Below are 19,838 nucleotides of genomic sequence, written 5' to 3'. Positions count from 1 at the left end.
CTTAGTGCTCAATATCACGCTGCTCGTTACTTTACAGTTGTTGAGTTTAGTCTCGTTACACATTACACTAATTCTGGTATCTACGCTATCAAATTTGAACATGATTCTTCCTCTAGCAAACGCCAGTGGGGATAGTGAAGCCATCGCGACGGGCAGAAGAGCTGTAGACAGCATCAGAGCCCAGACCACGCTTGGCGAAGGCGGTCCAGAGCTCGCACAGGTTGGATCCGCCAGTAAGAGCCTTGTCGGCGTCGAGGATGGCATCACGAGCTTGGATGAAGTTGGGAGAGCAGGGTTGCCTGGTCTTGTTAGTCTATTGACCGGAACGAGTGGCAGTAATGGGGATACATACAGAGCCATACCGTCGAGGACAAGCTTCAGGGTCAAGTACTTGCCATCGGTGGGGACACCGTTGGCGTCGAACTCGGGCTTGGGGCCGTCGTTCTTGCCGTGCTTGTCGATGAGGTTCCAGAGGACCTCGTATAAAGTGGTGGCCCAGGTCTCACCGATGCGGTGGACGCTGGTGAGGCCGTTGATGGTGGAGTAGGTGTTGGGGGTGGTAGTCATGGAGGTAGAGTAGAGAACGGTGCGGATACCGGCAGGGTTGTTATAGACCCAGGCGCCCATGGCGTAGTCGGTAGCACGGGTGTCGGTGGGCTTAAGACGGATGGCCGTGGCGAAGAAGTCACCCCAGCCCTCACCCATACCACCGGACTCGACGGCGTTCAGGCAGTTGGAGTTGGCGGGACCACCGGTCAAGCGGGTGGACAGACCGTGGGTGTACTCGTGGATGACGACGCCGGCCTCGAAGCTGCAGTCGCGACGGGGAGTCGACTGGGTCCAGAGGTACATGCGCATGCGGCCGTTGGTGCCATCGGGAGGAGTAAGGAAATTGGCATTGTTGGTTCCGGAACCATCCTGGGCGAAGAGGACGACAAAATCGTTGCCGGCACCGCCCTTGCCCTGGTTGTTGATCTGGAAGTTACCAGCAGCCTCGGTGAAGCCGAGAGTGTACAGCAGGTCGTGGTAGTGGTTGGCGGTGTAGTAGAGCTGGGCGATGGAGGCATCGATGTAGGCGGATGGGGTGGTCAAGCTGGTAGAGTACTCGTAGTCGAAGTTGTACGAGGTGCTGGTCGGGCGGTAGTTGGTAAGGTAAGCAGTGCCACCGCTGGGGTTGGACTGAGCAATGCCGTTGTTGCCACGGGTGGTGGTGTAGTTGGCAGAGCCGTCGCTGTGCCAGGTCAACGGCGAGGCAGAGAGATCCCAGGGGTCGGTGACTAGAACGCGGTCGCCCTCGGTGGGATCGTTGACACCCCACGGGTAGACGCGGTAGTTGGCAAGATCGGAGACGTAGTCGACAACACCCTGAACCTTGGAGCCGGTGGCGGCATCGACATAGGTCAACAGCCAGTTCTCAGAGATGTCGGTCTCAACACGCCAGGACAGGGAGAGAGTCCCATCGGCCTGGATGAAGTAGACAAGCTTAGCCTCGGGGTCGGAAACAGCACCAGAGGTTCCCTTGATGGCATAAACCTCCGTGCCCTCCTTAGCCTCAGCGGTAGCAGAAGTGGCCTCAACGGGGAGCTGGAGAACATCCTTGGCACCGTTGAGAGCGGCAACGGGGTCCTTGAAGTCACGCTTCGTCAGGGGGCTGGCCTCGGGGAGGTCACCCTTGAAGAAGTTGTTGCCGTAAGAGAAGACCTTTCCATCCTTGCCAATCTAGATAGAACACGTCAGTCGAGTGATACCTACACCAAAGCAAAGGAAGTGTGTCTTACGTTGACGTTGAAGTCGGCGTTGTCAATATCAAGACCGTGAACAGTCTGCTTGAAGTTGACGTGGCCAATGCCGTTGGTTCCAACATAGTTGTCACCAACAACACGGAACTCAGCGTTGGGCGCAAGCTTCTTGACGAGCTCGGTGGCGGTGTCGACGTAGTTGGCACGCTTCAGGAGCGCAATGGGCGGGGTTGCCTCCGTCTGGGTAGCGTTGGTGTAAGAACCAAGCTGGGGAAGACGGAAGGCCTCGATATCGACGCCGCGGCGGCCGATGTTGTGGCTGGTGGCCGGGTGGGCAAAGACCTGCGAGGTTGGGCCCAGAAGGCCGATGAGGGCCAAGCTCTTCATGGAGCGATACATGGCGGGAAGGATGAGAGAGGTGCGGGAGAGGAGGGAACGAGGGGCTGGGGACTTGAGAGTGCCTAACGAGCTCCTTTCAAAACATCGAAAATCGAGGGAATCATGATCGATTTAAGTATCTCATGATCTTTGAGGCTCTGAGAGAGCTACCGTTGGACTCGAAGGGGTCGGCCTTCGTGTATCCCCTCGTGCCCCTCAACGCAGCCAAGGAGCTTCCTCTTCGGAGTTGCATGTTACCGAGTGCCCTGCTGCAGAGGCTGAGTTGCAATCAAGCAGTAAGACCAGGCAGGATACGATATGGGGCCTCATGATCGCTAGCTCTTGGTCAAAAGGACCACTCTACGAGACAATTGGGGCTCTATCCGGGAGGTTGTTGGCGATACGGGGTCCACGATACATGGCGAGCGCGACTCGATATGCTTGCGTGATCCGCCAGTGGTCCGGGGGCCGCATCTCCAATACCAAAGCTCGCGTTTATCGGATCTCTTCGTGAGAGAAGAGGGAAGGTCGTTTTCTTGCCATCCTTGATACTAGGCATCGGGAGGGTTACATTAATGCTTCGTTTGCGCCGTTGGCGTCTTGGCGACGGCTTAGCTTGCAGTTGTTTCTTGGCGATATGGGGGATTCGGCACTGAGCAGCAGGTGTTCGGGTTGAATTTCTCCATGCTCTCTGCGAACCCAGAGCGCCACCGTTCTAGAAATGTGCAACGGCGTAGACAAGACCGAACTTCAAGGGTCCAAGGATATTGGATGAACTATTCGTCATTGGCAGGTGGTTAGTAAGCTTCTCCTCCAACGTACAATCAATGCGGCTCAGAGATGGACGTCAAACTAACTAAAAGATAGAAACGAAAGCTTAAGCATAAACCGACTCGTGGTCATGCACAGCGTTGCACCGCGGGGGGGCCTCTCTCATCGCGTGCCTCTCACAAGCGCGGTGAGCGCAAAGAGCTCTATCACGTAACAAATAAACTCTGCAAATCATGTCGGAGAAAGGCCCCACAGAGCCCGCAACGGGATCGATACCTTAAACTGCAGTTCAATCTGCGCCACTAGCAGATATTCTCCAGGAAACTAACCATGGTCCTTTTGTCTGGTCGAGTCAGACTCAATGCCGCTCTTTTTCAGGAACCGCCGTTGATGCAACGCTTAGGTAGCTTAGGTAGGTGAGATTGGGAATGGATTAAGAACGAGTAGCTTGCGATTTTCCCCCGACTCTCCGAGTGACTCGCTATGACCAAAATAACTAACGCTTGCTGTACTCTTAGTGAGCGGGGGATGAGGGGGAACATGATCCCGGGCCTGTCAGCAATCGAACAATTATGTTGTCATGACAAGACCTCAGCTGCCAACTCTGGTCAATTCTGCATCGCATCTCAACGCAGAAGGTCGGAACCGCAAGGCAGACAAAATATCCGTACATTGTAACAAATTAACATGCTGTAGCAAAAGAACTTGCTCGTCGCGAGGGGTCAATAAGCTTCCATTCGCCATAAATAATCACTACGAATAGAGGAGGTAGTAATCTCAAAGCTTTACGCCTTGCCCGTGTCACTTTCTTCATGGAGGAGCACATGGCCAGAGCTTGCTGCACGTAGGCGGATACGGGAATGGGAAAATCGGGCAGATGAAGTGATCATCCCGCCGGCTGAGACATTTCGCCATTCTGGTTCATTCTTCTGTATTCGTACGAGATACGAGATATCGATTATCAACAGACTCGACTTCCTCAATCCTCCAGACCTACCATTTGCTACAGCGTTCAACCCCAAAGTTGACGGAGTTCAATGGGCCAACTCTTCCCCCCGGTCCGCGTGATGGTCTCGGCAGATGATGCCTGTATTCCCTGTCAGCATTAGCCGCAGACCTGCCTGTTCGGGGATCGCTCCGCTAGTGCAATGGGACGACCTTATCGATCTGGTCTTCATATCCGGGCGTGCCTTACATGGACCACCGCTCGAACCCCCAAAATCCCCTATTCCCGCATCAGCGCAGTGAGGCAACTTTCGGCTACCTGACTTGGGCAAGTGGAAGAAGGAAAATGTCAGGCTGTCAGCGCACCAGTCGGGGTTAAGACGGCTAATGGCACTTTCTGCTTAAAGAAGGCTATAGGATTCGTAGACTGCCATTCGACTAACGTGGTACCAAGCCATTAGCCAACAGTCGCCAAGAGGCTTAGACACTCGCTGTTGGTGTGAACCCGAACTCCTTCAAGAAGGCGGTTCGACGTGTCGCGGGAAGGCTCAACCACTCAGCTGAGCGGTTCGGTCCATGCCGAAGTGATCCATGGTGCGTTGATTAAATGACAGCTTGGGTGCAACGTATTGGGTGGTACGTGAAGTGTTGCTTGCGATCACGACGACATGGCTTGGCATAAGAAATGAAGCCATCGTATCCTGAAAAGGCACGTTGGAGATGGAAAATGTAAATGTTTGGGTTGCTTACGATTGCAAAAAACAATCATGCGAATGATTCCTCAAATAAAAGGTAATAACCCCCAATAATCCCGGTGGCAATTACCATCCTAGCAGAAAGCAAAGCAAAACTATAAGTATCAAATAGCACATGAAATCTGAATGTACAAGACCTAACGCCCCTATCGAACCTTACAAATCCTTCAGTAAACCACCGAGTAGTCCAATCAACCCTTCGGCAGTATCTTCAGATACCTTCGTCGATGCTCCGAAGACTCCGATGTCCATTGCACCCGCATTGATCGAGGCTTCAACATCGAGTGCGTCCTGTAAAACGTTAGATACCATGTTTTGTGATTAACTTCTAGCCAAATGGGGGCACATACTGGAAAGGCGTCTTTGACCGCATTGTTCTTCAGCCAGCGTGCCGAACACTCTTCGGCATCATTGCTGCTGCTGCTGCTGCTGGCTTCATCTGTCTCGCCGAGATTGTAAATTGGCTCCAGCGAAACGTTGCCGATCTCCGGCATCTCACTGCTGTCTTCACCGAGGTGGAGAAAGTTGACAAAACAATCGATCTCGAGCCCAGTCCAATCCTTGATCTCCCAAAGACCGACAGCTGCATGAGAGGAAATGTGATGCAAGTCCTCTTGAACATCCTTGGCAATCTGGAGGATGTCAAGATCTGCTGTCAGAGACACCTTGAGCGGCACCAAGTTGAGCGTGGGGAACGTGCTGGCCAATTCCTTGGTCGATGATCTGTTAGCATAATAGATACCAAAGACAATGTCTCTCGTTCCCTGACTTCTGAACTTTTGGAGTGCTTTTGCTGTGGCGGCGAAGAAAAGCGCCGGTAGTCCGACGCCGGCTTGGGCAGAACGTTTCTGGAGACGGCCAACTTCCGGGACAACCGAGCGTTTGAGAAGAGCAACTCGGCTCAATGAGACAGACTGATCTGCGTGACCATCGCTCGTCGACTGGCCAACACCGTTCAGATACTTGGACCAGAACGCCTTGTTGTTCTGCTTGACTTCAATCGCATGGCTCGAAGCAAGGAATGCCCTCCATGAACCCAGATCAACTACTATATCAGAAGCTTCCGACTGAATTGTTGCCTGCAACTTCTGCATGAGAGCCGGCAGGCTGAAGCCGTCGTAAAGAGAATGGTGAATACGTAACTTCAGTGCCCACGACTCGTTGTCTTCTTGCTTCGTACTGAGTTGCACTTGCGGGTAGCATTGTTTTGTTTCCGCGGTTGAACGTTTTCCATCAATGACAATCCGCTTGTGGGGTCCGTCAATTTCAGTCTGCAATATGATCTGGACGAAGGGGAGTGATCTTTCGCCAGTAGCGACCAAGCAAGTTCGGAGAATTGGCTCAGAGTCCACCACAGCAGCCCATGCTGACTGCAGTTGGTCAATCTTGACAGACCCCTTGAGGCGATAAAAGAATTCGGGATAGAAAACACGACCATTTGCGTTCTGCCACGCGGAGACCATGTAGACTTGCATTGGGAGTGGTGCCAAAATATCCTCGACACACGACTCGGGCAAGGCAGCATTGGAAAGCAGCGCTTGCGTGTTGATAGAAGTGGGTAGCTTGTATCTGGATGCAATACCCTGCGTTTCTGGTGCAGCATCAAAACTGGTAGGAGTAGCTTGGGCATGCCGGGCCATCTCCTTGATTGAGCTGGAAGTTAAGAGCGCGCGAACGCCAAGGTTGATACCCTCTTTGCGCAGAAGCGCCGCCACTTTGATGGCGCTGATAGAGTCTAGACCCAGGTTGTAAAGGGTGTGGTTTTTGCTGATTGACTGGACTTCTACATTCGCTGCTCGCGAGAGTACTCTTCGTATAGCGCTCTCATCTGGTGTCCACTCAGTATCATCTCCAGATGGCCTCGTTGTTGGTGTCGATCCCGAAGACGAGGGCGTCGTTGCTTTGGAGTGGAATCTTGGCAGTTGACAGATAGAAACCTGGTCACCCTCAAAGCGGAGAAGATTGTCTTCAGGTGTATTGACAATGAACATCAAAGATCTGTCAAGCTGATGAAGTAGCTGCTGCGTCATCTTTTCAGACACAAAGGCATTCTGTCCAGCAATGCGCCAAACAAGTGTATTGGGGGTGACCTCCAACTCAGCACAGACAGCGAAGTCGGTTGCGGAAGACCCCTGAATAGACTTCATGATCTGGACGTCGTCTGGTCCTGAGTTGGGGCTCTTCTGGAGGATGAAGAGAGTATTGAAGAGACGCCCGCCCGCAGCGCTCTGGGCTTTTCGCAGAGGGTAGTTCTGGAACTCCGTGATATCGCTCATCGTCTCTTGAAGGTAGCGCAAGAAGCTCGTAGTAGAGCCGTGGAGGAAGCAACGGACTGCTACAGTGTTCATTGTCGGGAACATCAGAGCTTGCGATTGTTCAGAGTCTCGGCCAGCAAGAACCACACCGAAAGTGACCTCAAGAGACTGGATCAAAGTCGCAACTACCGATGCCCAACACGCTTGACCCAAAACCTGCAAGCTGACAGCATAACGTTTGCAGAATGCAGTAACTTGTTCCTGCTTGATGCTAGAGATAGCTTCCGTGCGGTGAGTGACGTCCCTTGATAGCTCGTCAGAAGATTGCCTCTTGGGCAGCACAGACGGCTGAGTGTTTGCGAGATATTGAGACCAAAACTTTCTTGACTGGTCAGTTGGTGTTTTTATCAGGTTTCGCAGGAACGGCTCAGTTGGCGGGCGATCAACCGACTGGCCTCGATAGGCGGCAGCAATGTCTTGGTGTAGCAAGGCCAATGACCAGCCATCGTACAGAGCATGTGAAATCGATAGAATGAGCAGAGACCTCGAGCCCGTAGATAGGAGGGATAATTGAAGTAATTTGCCTTGCCCGTTCGCGGCTTGTGCAGTCTCCTTGTGGTGTTGGATGATGGTCTGCGGCTCGTTCTGACCATTTACTTCATACTTGCACAATGCCAGTAAGCAAGAATCTGACTTTAACACAACCTGGGCAAAAGTCTGCTTCACGTCCGGATCCTCAATCTGGACGAAAACGGTTCGCAGTATTGGTGAGCGTTCCACGGTCTGCTTCCAGGCCCTTTCAAATCTGTCAAGGTCTAGTCCATCGGCCAGCTCCAAGATGTCATGATTGAAGTACCGGAGAAAGTCTGACTGTAGCATGTCTCCCATCATAGACTCCTGCAGAGGGGTAGGAGGCAAGACAGCCTCCACGTTGTCTAGGTTGAATTGAGTTGCTTCCACTGCTCTCCATAAGTGACGCTTGAGCTCATCGAAGCCCGACTGGCCATCGACCTCAGTTTCAGTTGCCTTCTTATCCTTCAAGATTTTGGACATCGCAGCGATCGTTTGCGCACGCATAAGTTGAGATAAAGTGAGCTCATAGCCGATGTGTTTGAGCCTTGCAGAGAGCTTGACGAGATCAATGCTGTCAAGACCTAATTGAAGCAGCGCCATGTTCTCTGTGATGCTGTCTTCGGAAGCACCCGCCAGGGCGGCAATCTCCTTCCTCAAAGCCAAGGCAGTTGAGTTCCACTCAAAATCTGACAGGCTCAAGTCGAGCTGGTAATCTTTCGAGATCTCCCCATCAACGGACTCCGGTCTTGAAGTCAGTGGTGTGCGGGGAGATGCCGCTGTTGAAGCCTCCCTGGAAGGATTCGCGGTAACAGGCAAGGAATGAGTGGCCCTTGATGTCACGTCGACCATGGCGTCATCAATCTCTTCAAACAAAGAGCTCATCGTCAATTCGTCGGCTACATCTCTGTGCGCGACAATCTGGATGCGCAACTGGCCGTCTGGGGTCGCGGATGCTTCGAAGGCCAGCGGGTAGTCAGAAACACTGTAGTCGTCCATGACGGACCACATGCCAGATGGCTCTGTGGATGGAGGTGCCTGGATCTGGAACACGAACAGATTCTCGAAGATGGGACGGCCTCTAGACTTTGTGCACCATTTTTGAATGTTGCGTAGCGGCACGTGCTGGAATTGCAGCACGGAAGTGTTGAACTCATGACATTTCTGGATAAGGGATAACCAAGTGTCACCCTCTTTGAGGCCAGCATAGAATAATAGTGTGTTGAACAACGGGCCGATGGTATTCTCAATCTGTTCCAGATCAATAGATCGGCCAGAAACAATGACTCCAGTAGCAGCGTTGCCTGGAAAGTGCTTTTTGATGACAGAGGTCCACAGTGCAAGCACAACCGACTGCAGGGTGACGTTCAGAGATCTACGCAACGTCTCCAGATTGCGTGCCGAGTAAGTCTTGGTCTTTGTGATGATAGCAGCAGCATCTCCTGAGCGCAACCTAGGAAGGGTATCGAAGGAGCAGTCACTCAGATGCTCAACCCAGAACTGGCGGCTAGAATCGTAATTTGCCAAAGGACCATGAGCGAGGGTGTCTAGAAAAGATGGAGGTGTCTCGTGTTCTTGGTTCAAATACTCAGCAGACACCCATCGAAGCATGGATTCGAAGCTTGAGCCGTCGTACAGCGCATGGAAGATGTGAACAACAAGGACAGTCTCCTCGCCCAGTTGAGTAACAATCAGCTCCAGAGGATTCGAAACATTCCTGCTGTTCTGATGTATTAGGTCTGGAAGAGCACTGGAGAGTAGTGACTTGAGCTCGGCGGGGCTACGATCACGGAAATCTTTCCATGAGAGCTGAGATGACTTGACTGCGACTTGAGCAAAACCAGCAGGTGTTTGGATGAAGCTAGTTCGTAAGATCGCATGCGCTTTCACCATGTTCTCACAGGCGCTCTTGAGCTTGGCAATTGATACTGCTGGCGCAAGCTTGAGGCGGAACGCAGTGAAGTAGGCACCTTCGTCCTGATCTGACATGAAGCGCGAAAGCATTCCTTCTTGAAGAGGCGTGCATGGTGCAACGTACTCGATGTCTCGATCATCTGTCAATCCAAGCTCTTGGACGGCCAAGGACCGGTATCTGTGTTCAAATGCGTGAATGAGCTGGCGTGCCTCTTGGACACCACTGCTTTCATTCGAAGACTGACTCTCTTGCAGAGTTTCGGCCAGATCTCCCAGACCTGGGTTTCGAAGAACGACCTGGGGCGACGCTGCAATAAGACCATTCTTGCGCAACTGGCGTGACAACCTTAGGGCTGAGATAGAGTCCACGCCGAGGTCAAAAATATTGCTCGATAGAGATATGTTCGTGTCATCTCCCAGGAACTCTCTCGTCGTTGATAGGACCAGGCGCTGAGTGTCATTGACTGGCTCAGAAGCTGCGCTTGAAGACGGTGACAGTCGCACCAATTTCTCAGGGGTGAGCGTGCGGAAAAGTTGGTTGAGCTGCTTGATGTCTGCCTTATTGTTTGGAGAAAGAGGTATTCTTGGAACCTGGAAGATGTATGAAGGAACCATGTATCCCGGTAGAGTGTCTCTGCAGGCTTTCCGGACAGAACGGACGAGGGCTGCGGTATCTGTTCCACTCAAGACCTGCAGTTCGTTCTTCGAAGCACTCGTTGACTTGCAGCTGAAAAACGTGACCAAGAGATCCTTGTCGAGACTGCCGTGCTTGGTCACCAAAGTAGCGACATCGCTAACCTGACGAACCCGAGTTCGAATCGAGTGGTTAATCTCCCCTATTTCCAGGCGTTGACCTCTCAGCTTGACTTGGTCATCAGCACGGCCAAGGAAGTCAAAACAGCCATCGTGTAGTACTCTGACCAGGTCTCCGGTGCGGTAGACACGTTCACCATGTCTTTCCAGAAAGGGGAATCGTTCCTGAGTCAATTGCGGTCGCTTCAAATAACCCTTGCCAACAAGTTTTCCGGAAACACAGAGCTCTCCAACACCCCCTTTCATGACCGGAATGTCCGTGCCTGGATGCAACACGTATGATCCAACGTTGTCGAACTGTTTGCCAATATTCAATGCTCTGCCGTTCTGTGGTACACGTTGATACATGGTGACCCCGATTGTTGCCTCAGTCGGACCATATGCGTTGTAGATCACACCAATAGGGCCCCAAACATCAAGAATTTCCTGTTTGAGAGCCTCTCCTCCAGTGATGAAGACTCCTCTTGACAGACTTGGGACCTCAACTGGATCAAGAAGACGAGCCAAGCTGGGCGTCAAGTCAATGTGCGTAATGCCGAGGCGCTGAATCGTACCGGCAAGGTCGTCAAGAATCAGATCTCTGGGCGCTCCGACCAGAGTCATCCCCACCGACCAACTCCAGTACTGTTCTAAAACAGACACATCGAAGTGGAACGATGCGAACTGCAACCATTTGGACGTCTCATCCCAGTGTCCATCAAACAGCCTCTGGAATGCCTTCATGGCCTGGACTGCGTTCTCGTGAGTTATCTCGCATCCTTTGGGTGTCCCAGTGGTGCCAGAAGTGTACAGACAATAAGAATTGTCTTGCACGCTCAAACCTTTCGGGGGATTGAATTGTCTTGGCTGGTGACTCAGTGCAGTGTCGTCTATATGAATGATAGGCTGCTCGACGGCAAAGTCGATATCAACATTAGTCAATAATACCAAAGCGCCAGAGTCTTTGAGAATGAACTCCTTTCTCGCTTTGGGAGCCGACGGGTCCAAGGCTAGAAAAGCGCAGCCTGATTTGAGAATTCCAAGAATCGCAAAGCAGGCCTCCGGGCACTTATCAAAGTGAATTGCGATAGTCTCGCCGACTTTTGCGTGAGGTAACAAAACATGCGCGACCTGGTTTCCCTTCTCATTGAGTTCCCGGAAAGACCATTGTCTAGAGATAGGAGTTTCGCCATTGAAACCGGTCACAAATTCCAGGGCAATCTTGTCAGGATGAGTCTCAGCCTTGGTCTCGACAAAGCTGTGGAGGAAAGGTTCGTTGGAATGAATCGTAGGCTCCAGGGGAGGTATAATGGAGAAAATCGACGGATCAGTGGTCCATAGGTCATCTGCCGTCTGCTCGGGGCACTGGACGAGATGCCTTAGCACTGCGTCGAATTGGTCCAGCAAATAAATTGCTTGAGTCTTGGGCAAAATATCGGTTTTGAAGGACAGACGCAGTTGGATCTTGCCTTCGGGAAGCGGTTCGACTTCAAACGAAACTGGATAATCCAAGTTGCCCTCATCGCTGACAACTTCCCATGGGAAACCGGGAGCGTCGTCAGTTGGCATTCGTTGATACACAAGTAGGGTATCAAATACTCTCGTGTTTGGATATCCAAGCCATCTCTGAACTTGTGCCAAAGGGGCATTCTGATGCTTCAGAAGCTGATTGTTGTAGTCAAGCATCTGTTGAACAAGCTCAGAATTTGATGATCTGTTGTGCGCGATGACAGGCAGAGTAGTGATGCATGGGAAAACGATGTTCTTTGTCTCATCGCTTAGGCGACCAGACAAGACGATGCCGAACACTACATCTTCTTCGCCTAGATATGCGGACAAGATACGAGTCCAGGTGGCTTGCAGGACACCCTGAATTGATACACCGAGCCTCTTCGCGTTTGCGGACAGTTGGGTGAAGTCCACACTGGAGAATCTTTTTACAGCCATCGATTCCGGAGACTTTTCCGTCAGGGGCGTCAAGGTAGGGAAACGGTTGACGACAACTTGAGCAGTCTTTTGCTTCCAGGAAGTTTCTGCTTCGCTAGTATCAAGAGAAGCCTGAAGGATTTCCGAGAGACCATTCTCAATAGACAAGTGTTGGACCATGGGTCTTCCGGAGATATATGATGACAGATCCCGAAGAAGCAGCTGCAATGAGTATGCATCATAGAGCGCATGGTGAATTATCAGATGCATTGTCACGCCCGAGGTCGCTGATTCGAGAGCTAAGGCCCAAGGGGGTTGCTCCATTGAGCTCAAAATTTCGTGCGCAGTGTCTAGTTTCCACTTTGTGACACTGAACGACTCGGGCGCATTATTGTAAACCGTGAGACGAAGGTGGCAGCGTGTGGACGGGATCTGCACCATTGCAAAAGAGGCATCTCGATGTTGTGTGGAGATGAACCCTGTCCTCAGGATCTCATGGTGGTCGAGCAAAGCAGTCCACGCCTTCTGAAGTAAATCAACAGAAATGTCTTCGTTGAGCGCAAAAGACATGTAATTGAGGTAGTCTTTACCCTCTGACTGGATGAAGTCGTTCAGCATAGCGGATTGTAAAGGCGAACATGGTAGGATCTTGTCGAATTCACCAGCCGAAGAGTCCCTGACTTCTCGGTCGAATTTCGTAAAGTTATATTGACGGGTATTTTTCGCGGGTACAACGTGTAGTCGAGTGGCCAGTCTCGCACAAGTAGGGAATTCGATGACGTCCAAGGCAGACAACTCCAGACCTCTCTTGCGCATCATGGTTGCAAGTTGTACTGCATTGATGCTGTCAAGGCCTAGCTGGAAGATGGTTGTGTTTCTGCGAATGTTTGAGGCTGGAACCTGCGAGAGCTCGGAGATGATCGATCGGAGCTGGTCTTCATCTTGGCTCCACTCTTCGGTGACGGAAGCTACGTCTGCGTCTGATTTCTCAGTTTTCTCTGAAATCTTATCGACTTTGAGACGTTCAAGGGCCCGCCTTGTCCCTGGCGCCAAATGATCTCGCGTAGGAATACTGGAAGCAGGGTGGGTCGCTATGTGCTGAGCAACAAACAAAAACGTGTCGAGCAGTGCAACGGCTGCTTCTTGTGTCATGAAAGGACTACACTTGAGGTCAGTCCCCCCTTCTTTATGCCAGCTGACGGTCCGGAACATACCTGTTAGAGTGAAGTGTAACGATCATCAGGTCACGGACCGGAGACGGGACCAATTCGCAAACGAGAGGTACCTGTACATTTTTCATCAGCTCTTCCTTCCCTCGCAAAAATTCGATCGCCCACAAAAATTAACACTTACATCCATGGTTCCATTATCCTCAACTAGTTCCCAAATACCAGAAGAACGATCTGGTTTCGGTTGCTGAAGGAGGAGAAGAGAGTCAAATAGCTGTCTACCACTCTTCGAAACCTGGTTTTGAATTGAACGCAAGGGGGTAAACTGATGCTCCAATAGACGAGGATTGATGTTCTGGAATGTCTTGAGAAGCGCCGCGCTTTCCGTTGATAGGGGGACTTCAACTCTGACAGGCAAAGTATTGAAACAGGGAGCGACTAAACGGTCAATGCCATCCACTGCCAAAGCCCTGCCGCTCATGACGTTTCCAAAGCAAATATCTGACTCCTCATATACCAGAGTTAGGAATACAGACCATGCTGTTTGGAAGTAGGATAGCACTGAAACACCCAAAGTCTTGCATATAGCTTGCATTTGGCCGAGGGACATGACAAGCGGCTTCGACGTGACAATAGTCGTGGATGATCCAGGAAGTTGAGAGCCCCCAGCTGAGAGAATGTGCTGAGTGGGCTTGAAGGCTTCGAAGTGGCTCTTCCAGAAACTGCTTGTTCCGTCGGGTGATTGAAGAATCTCTGCAAGAATAGGCTCGTACTCCAATGGAGCCGGGAGAGTCTTGCCGGCTGCGAGCAGCTCAACCTCCGCAAGAAGTGCCTCCATTGCCACGCCGTCATAAAGAGCATGGTGGCATGCAAATGAGAGATAGACATCTCCTGCTACCCTGAGGATAGCGAGTGAAAGTGGTGGGATTTTTGAGTCCACTGCACCGGGCAACCCTTCCACGTGTTGACTGGCTGCTTCTTCTAGACTGTCTACCTCGATCAGGCCCCACGTCATGGGCACAGAGTCTAACACAACTTGCGCAACGGCACATTTTGAGTCTCTAGTCGACACAAAACAGGTCCGAAGAATGCCATGCCGGTGGTGCATATGCTTCCAGTGCCCCTTCATGTCTGTATCAGGAATATGTAGTCTGAAGATCATCTGGTTTGAGTAGGATGACCCCGTCGTTGACGAAAGCATGGCCTCTTGAAGCGGGGTGCACGGTAGAACTGAAGAAACCTGTTTTCCCTCTTTCGCGAAGTCTCGCTTTACTTCGTTAACGAATTCCCAAGGTAACGGCGTGGAGACACTAGAAATTGTGCTTGAGGAGGTAATTGGTGTATTGGCAAGTATCTCCTGGGCCAAGCGAGCTATGCAGCCTGTCCGAAGGATCATCGAAACCGGCACCCTTCGGCTGAAAGAAGCTTGTAGAGACCTAGCGAGTGAAATTGCGAATATAGAGTCTAGCCCAAGAGCAGAAAAAGGCTGCCATCGAGCAATTTCATTTGCTGCTACATTGGTTGTCTGGGACACCGCCGCTCTGATTGTTCGTTCCTCATCAGACCAGAACTTTTCATCTTCCTTCTGCTGGAGAGAGCCTGCAGCACGGCCGACGTAGTTCCGATCTAAGACGCGGAAAATTGCTTGAAGCCTGGCTTTGTCGACCTTGCCACTAGACGTCAACGGCACAGAACTTATTGGGACCAGGTAGCTCGGGACCATGTAGGCGGGTACGCGTGATCTAAGGAGGCTGAAAAGGGTGTTGTTTGCTTGGAACAGTTCTTCGTCGATAGGCAAAGTCCTAAATTCAGCATGGGATTGTTGCGCGGGTACATAGAACACAGCTAATTGAGACGCGGTTGTAGTTGCGTTGCTGACGATGACTACTGCGCTTGACGTAGCAATGCTTGAATTCGTGAGGATGCTGCCGATTTCGCCAGTGTCAATCCGCTGTCCGCGTAGTTTAAGTTGGTCATCCATTCGTCCAAGTACCATCAAGGATCCATCTGCAAGCATCCGTCCCATGTCGCCTGATCGGTAGATTCTACCGAACTGCGGGTGCTCGAGGAACTTGGACTCAGTGAGACTCTTCATCCCTAGATAGCCAGCTGCAACTTGGTCTCCTCCAAAGCAGAGCTCGCCGACACAGCCAATGGGAACTGCTGCGTTCGCTGTAGAGGCGAGAACAAAGGTTGAAGTGTTGTCAAATGAGAACCCAAGATGGTCGATGAAGTCTCCAGGCTTCATCCTCTTGACGGTGCAAATGTTTGTGGTTTCAGCTGGGCCATATCCTACAAGAGTGATTAGCTCAAGGTCAAAGCCTTCAAAGCAGTGTGAAGCATACCTTGATATAGGAAGCCGGTCCATTTCTCTGCAACATGTGCAGTCATGGGTTCGCCGGCAGTAGCGAGGAAATTAACTGCGGGCACATTGCGAGGGTTGACTAAAGAAGCAACCGTCGGGGTCATGCTGAGATGAGTGCATCCCAAAAACTGGATGGCACGCTCCAAGTCCCCAAAAAGGGTATCGTTGGTACCAGAGCACAAACATGCTCCAACCTTCCAAGTAAAGAAAATCTCAAAGACTGAGACATCAAACGCCTGTGAACATGCTTGCAGGAAACGAGAAGCGTTGCTATGGGGGTATATCCTGGACAAAACATCCAGGTTGCTCATGATGTTCTTCTGTGTGACTACCACGCCCTTGGGTGTGCCTGTGGTTCCAGACGTATAGATGACATACGCTGGTCGCGAAGGGTCTACCGACAGGCTCAAATTATTCTCCGTGGTGCCAGCCGAGTCGATTGACAGGGCGTCCACAAATTGACAATTGGAGAGATCGTCTAAAGTTGATGAGACGCCCGCATCGGCAACACAGACTGTAACCTCTGCTTGCGTCAAAATGAGCCGGATTCTGTCATTCGGGGTAGTAGGCAGGAGAGGCAAGTATGCGCAGCCAGCCTTAAGAATACCCAGGATGGCGGCATACAAGCAGATTGATTTTTCCATAATTATGCCCACAATGTCGCCCTCTCTCGCGCCTAGCTGATGAAGATGCCTCGCGATTTTGTTAGCCGAGGTATTCAGGCTGCTGTACGATATGGTCTCAAAATCTCCTTCGTCAAGAGATCTTGCGAATCGGATGGCTGTGGCATCGGGTGTGACAATTGCTGTGTGCTCAAACATTGCCGCTAGGTCCGGGACCGTGGAGAGAGTTGCAGGATGGACGTTGAAGATGGAAGTGAGCCCTGGGGACAGTGATTTTCCGATAGTTTCCACTTGGCTTTGAGGCTCTAGTATCAGGTGTGAAACCACCGAGTCCAATTGTTCCATCAAAATCTTGGCGTGTTCTGTGGTAAATGCGGTGGTGTGGTATGTCAGGCGACAAACCAAGCTCTCGGCGGAAGGCTCAACTTCAACCAGAAGGCTGGTCTCTAGAAAGTCCTGATGAGATATTTCCCGAACATAGCCATGTTTTGCTTGCTGACTGTAGAGAGACTCTTGGTAGACGAACAGCACATCGAAGAGGGCATCTCCGAGGTTCACGCCTGCGATTCTCTTGATGTCTGCCAACGGTAACACGCCGTGTTGTAGCGTGCCACGGTTCATACCCTGGATGTGGCGAACGAGGTCGACAACTGTCGCAATCCCGGCGAAGTTGACTCTCAAAGGCGTTGTCGTGATACAAGGTCCCATGATGCGCTCAATGCTAGTTACCGGAATGGTCCTGCCTGACGAGACTGAGCCAATTACAACATCCGTCTGTCCTTGCAACCCGGCCCAAAGCCATAACGTAGCAGCTTGAAAGAAAACTTGAGGATGGCATTGAAGCCGTGTTGCGGTCTCCTCTAGGGCGCTTTGCGAAATGTGCATCGCTCTAACTGCAGTCTGAGTCTCGACGGTATCAGCAGGGCGACCCATTAGACGCGGTAGATTATGTCGTTGCCAACCAAGCAGATGATCCGCCCAGAATTCACGCGCCTCATCCATGCGGCCTCTGTTAGCAGGTTCCGCGTAAAATCTGGAAACGTCTTGGAACTGCGGTCTGATTTCGGGTATTCCACCGTCGGCCATTGTGGAAAAGTCTTTGATCAACATGTCGGCTGACCATCCGTCGTAGAGGGCGTGATGCATATGGAAGAGCACAGTTGGCCCAAGACCTTGTTGACTTTCCAGAATTTGGACTCTGAGAGGACGCAAGTAATTCTCATCAGAAGCTAGACAATAACTCTCGTCCAGTTGGGGGACAACTTGAACAGAAGACTGAGGAAGCTTTCTGTAGACGATTTGTGCGAACTTATCATCACACAATACGAACCCTGACCGTAAGATCTCATTGTTCTGTGCAATCTGGTAGGTCCACTGAAAAATTTCCTCCGTCGTAGTCTTTGCCGGAAATCCAAGCTTGATCCAGTTGCAATAGGCCTGAGGATTGACAGATGTCTCTGCTAGCATTGAATTTTGCAGAGGTGTGCACATTTGAAAGCGTGCGATGTCGTCTCTCAGAGAAGTCAGGTCCGCTCGTTGCTCCAGCACCTGGTCGATGTGTATCTCACAGGGATCCTTGAGGCCAAGCACGCGGTCTTCTTGGTCTGCTGTCGAGGTTGATCCCGATGCTTGTACAGAGGTGAACAGGGCTGAAAGAGTCTTGGAATTGAGGACGTCCGTTGCTGATGTTCGAAAACCGCCTTCCCGTAAAGCTGAAGCAAGTCTGATAGCCTTTAGAGAATCAATGCCTAGGGATGCAGGCGAAGCCGACGGAGAAATTTGAGAATCAAGAAAGTTTGATACAATTGACAAAACTTCCTGTTCTAGTGGGCTGGCCGCTTCGAAGTGGCCTTTGGGTTGCGATGGTGTCGGTATCGTCGTTGTATACTCGTTCTTGAGTTGTTTCCGGTCCACTTTGCCTGAGGGCAACCTTGGGAAGCATGTCTTGATGACGATGTCACCGGGGACCATGAAAGACGGGAGCCATGTACGGCAAGTGTTGAGAATGTCTTCCACATAGTCACCCGGGGTAAATCCTTCATCAATGGCGCAAAAAGCAACTAGAATCCCACCGAGGACCATGGCAACAGCACTGTGGCAACCGGTGGTCCGCATTGCCGCTTGCTCCACTTCGCCGAGCTCAATTCTCTGGCCGCGCAGCTTGACTTGCCCGTCTGATATCCTCCCAAGGCAATCCATAGTTCCATCTGAATTTACAATGGCTTTGTCTCCGGTGCGGTAAACGCGGCCGTAAGGAGTGTCGATAAATGCCGCATCCGTCTGTTCTTGCCTGTTGAGATAACCGTTGGCGAGTTGATATCCTCCTACGACAAGCTCCCCGAGTTCCCCCTTCGGAAGTATGCTGAAGTTGAAAGGGGCGCCGTCTTCGGGGATAGCGACGACAAAGCACGAGACTGAATCCAGAGGAAATCCGATATTCGAAGAAGAACAAGCCGTAGGGTATCTTGGTCTAAGTGTGCTACGAAGCGTTAGTTTTCACGGCGCCAATACAGACATGCAATGACTTACCAGTGAATTGCAGCCTCGGTTGGGCCATACATGCCCCATAGCATGCTGTCCGAAACGTCGCTGCCGCCAAACTCGCGAATAACGGACTCTGTCAACATCTCACCAATCGTCAGAAGGAGCTTTAGACAAGGAGCGTTCTGACGCGAGCGAAGGAGACTGCCAGCGACTGTAGGCGTCAACTCGCATGCATCGACCTGCAAAGTCCTGATGACATCAGGAAGATCGTTAAGCATGCGACCACGATCGCACGTAACTAGTGTTGATCCACGAAGAAGAGGGAAGAAAATTTCGAATACTGATACATCGAACGTCGGCGAGGCAAATTGAAGGAAGCGCCTGAATCTGGGAATATGTCGATCATGGGCGAGAAGACTCTGTGTTGCAGCGTCGTGCGAGACTCCGACGCCTTTTGGCGTGCCGGTTGACCCAGAAGTGTACATGACATAGGAAAGATGTTGAGGCTCAACATGCCTGATTGGGAGACTCGGCGATGAATTCGGATCATCAGTGACCTCTTCGTCGACGACTAAGACAACCCTCTCTGGATCGTCTCGGGGGATCTTTGATACCAAGTCTCGTGTGACAAGAACAACTTTCGCCGATACGTCTTGAAGAATGAATCTGACTCTCTCGGGAGGTGCATCTAGATGCAAAGGGCAAAAAGCACCGCCGGCTTTGAGGATAGCCAGCATCGCGATATAGAGATGTGAGCATTGGGGGATGAGTATCGGTATAACAAAATCATCCGACGCGAAGGATATCGCAGCCAAACGAGAGATCCGAGCTGCTAGGGCATCCGCGGCATCATGGAACTGAGCGTAGGAGAGAGTCGACTCTTCTCCATGGCTATTGAGTGAGTGAATCGCTGGCAGCGATTCATCTGATGTAAGCTGCACAAGCTGGTGAAGGAGGCGAGGTCCCGGGGCCCGAGTTGGATGAGGATTTAGGATAGAGAGCTGAGGCTCCAGCTCAGCGTCGGTCATGTTGGCCTCGTCGTCTTTCAACAAGAAAAGATGCTATTCCCAAAGTGATGAGAAATTCTCAGTAGCTCTTCTACAAAGCTATGGGAAGTGGTTCGATGCACAAAGCCCTTGGTAAACCATAGCA

The 19,838-nt window shown here is 51.5% G+C and overlaps 2 protein-coding genes across 2 annotated transcripts; both read right to left on the bottom strand.

The window, feature by feature from the left end:
- Positions 1-112: 112 nt before the first annotated feature.
- CPAR01_06344 (fungalysin metallopeptidase) lies at positions 113-2,138 on the bottom strand (the record flags this gene model as incomplete). The annotated part of the gene is made up of 3 exons (XM_060490617.1): positions 113-299; positions 353-1,719; positions 1,779-2,138. 3 exons carry the CDS (start codon positions 2,136-2,138, stop codon positions 113-115), a joined length of 1,914 nt encoding a protein of 637 aa, XP_060349491.1.
- A 2,606-nt stretch (positions 2,139-4,744) lies between these two features.
- CPAR01_06343 (amino acid adenylation domain-containing protein) lies at positions 4,745-19,714 on the bottom strand (the record flags this gene model as incomplete). The annotated part of the gene is made up of 8 exons (XM_060490616.1): positions 4,745-4,879; positions 4,939-13,204; positions 13,260-13,330; positions 13,399-15,506; positions 15,560-15,815; positions 16,095-17,925; positions 18,133-18,681; positions 18,732-19,714. 8 exons carry the CDS (start codon positions 19,712-19,714, stop codon positions 4,745-4,747), a joined length of 14,199 nt encoding a protein of 4,732 aa, XP_060349490.1.
- Positions 19,715-19,838: the final 124 nt, after the last annotated feature.

Source organism: Colletotrichum paranaense, assembly GCF_030867605.1.
Source record: "Colletotrichum paranaense strain IMI 384185 chromosome Unknown Scaffold_5.1, whole genome shotgun sequence".
NCBI classification, from domain to species: domain Eukaryota; kingdom Fungi; phylum Ascomycota; class Sordariomycetes; order Glomerellales; family Glomerellaceae; genus Colletotrichum; species Colletotrichum paranaense.
This window is presented reverse-complemented; position numbering and strand designations above follow the sequence as displayed.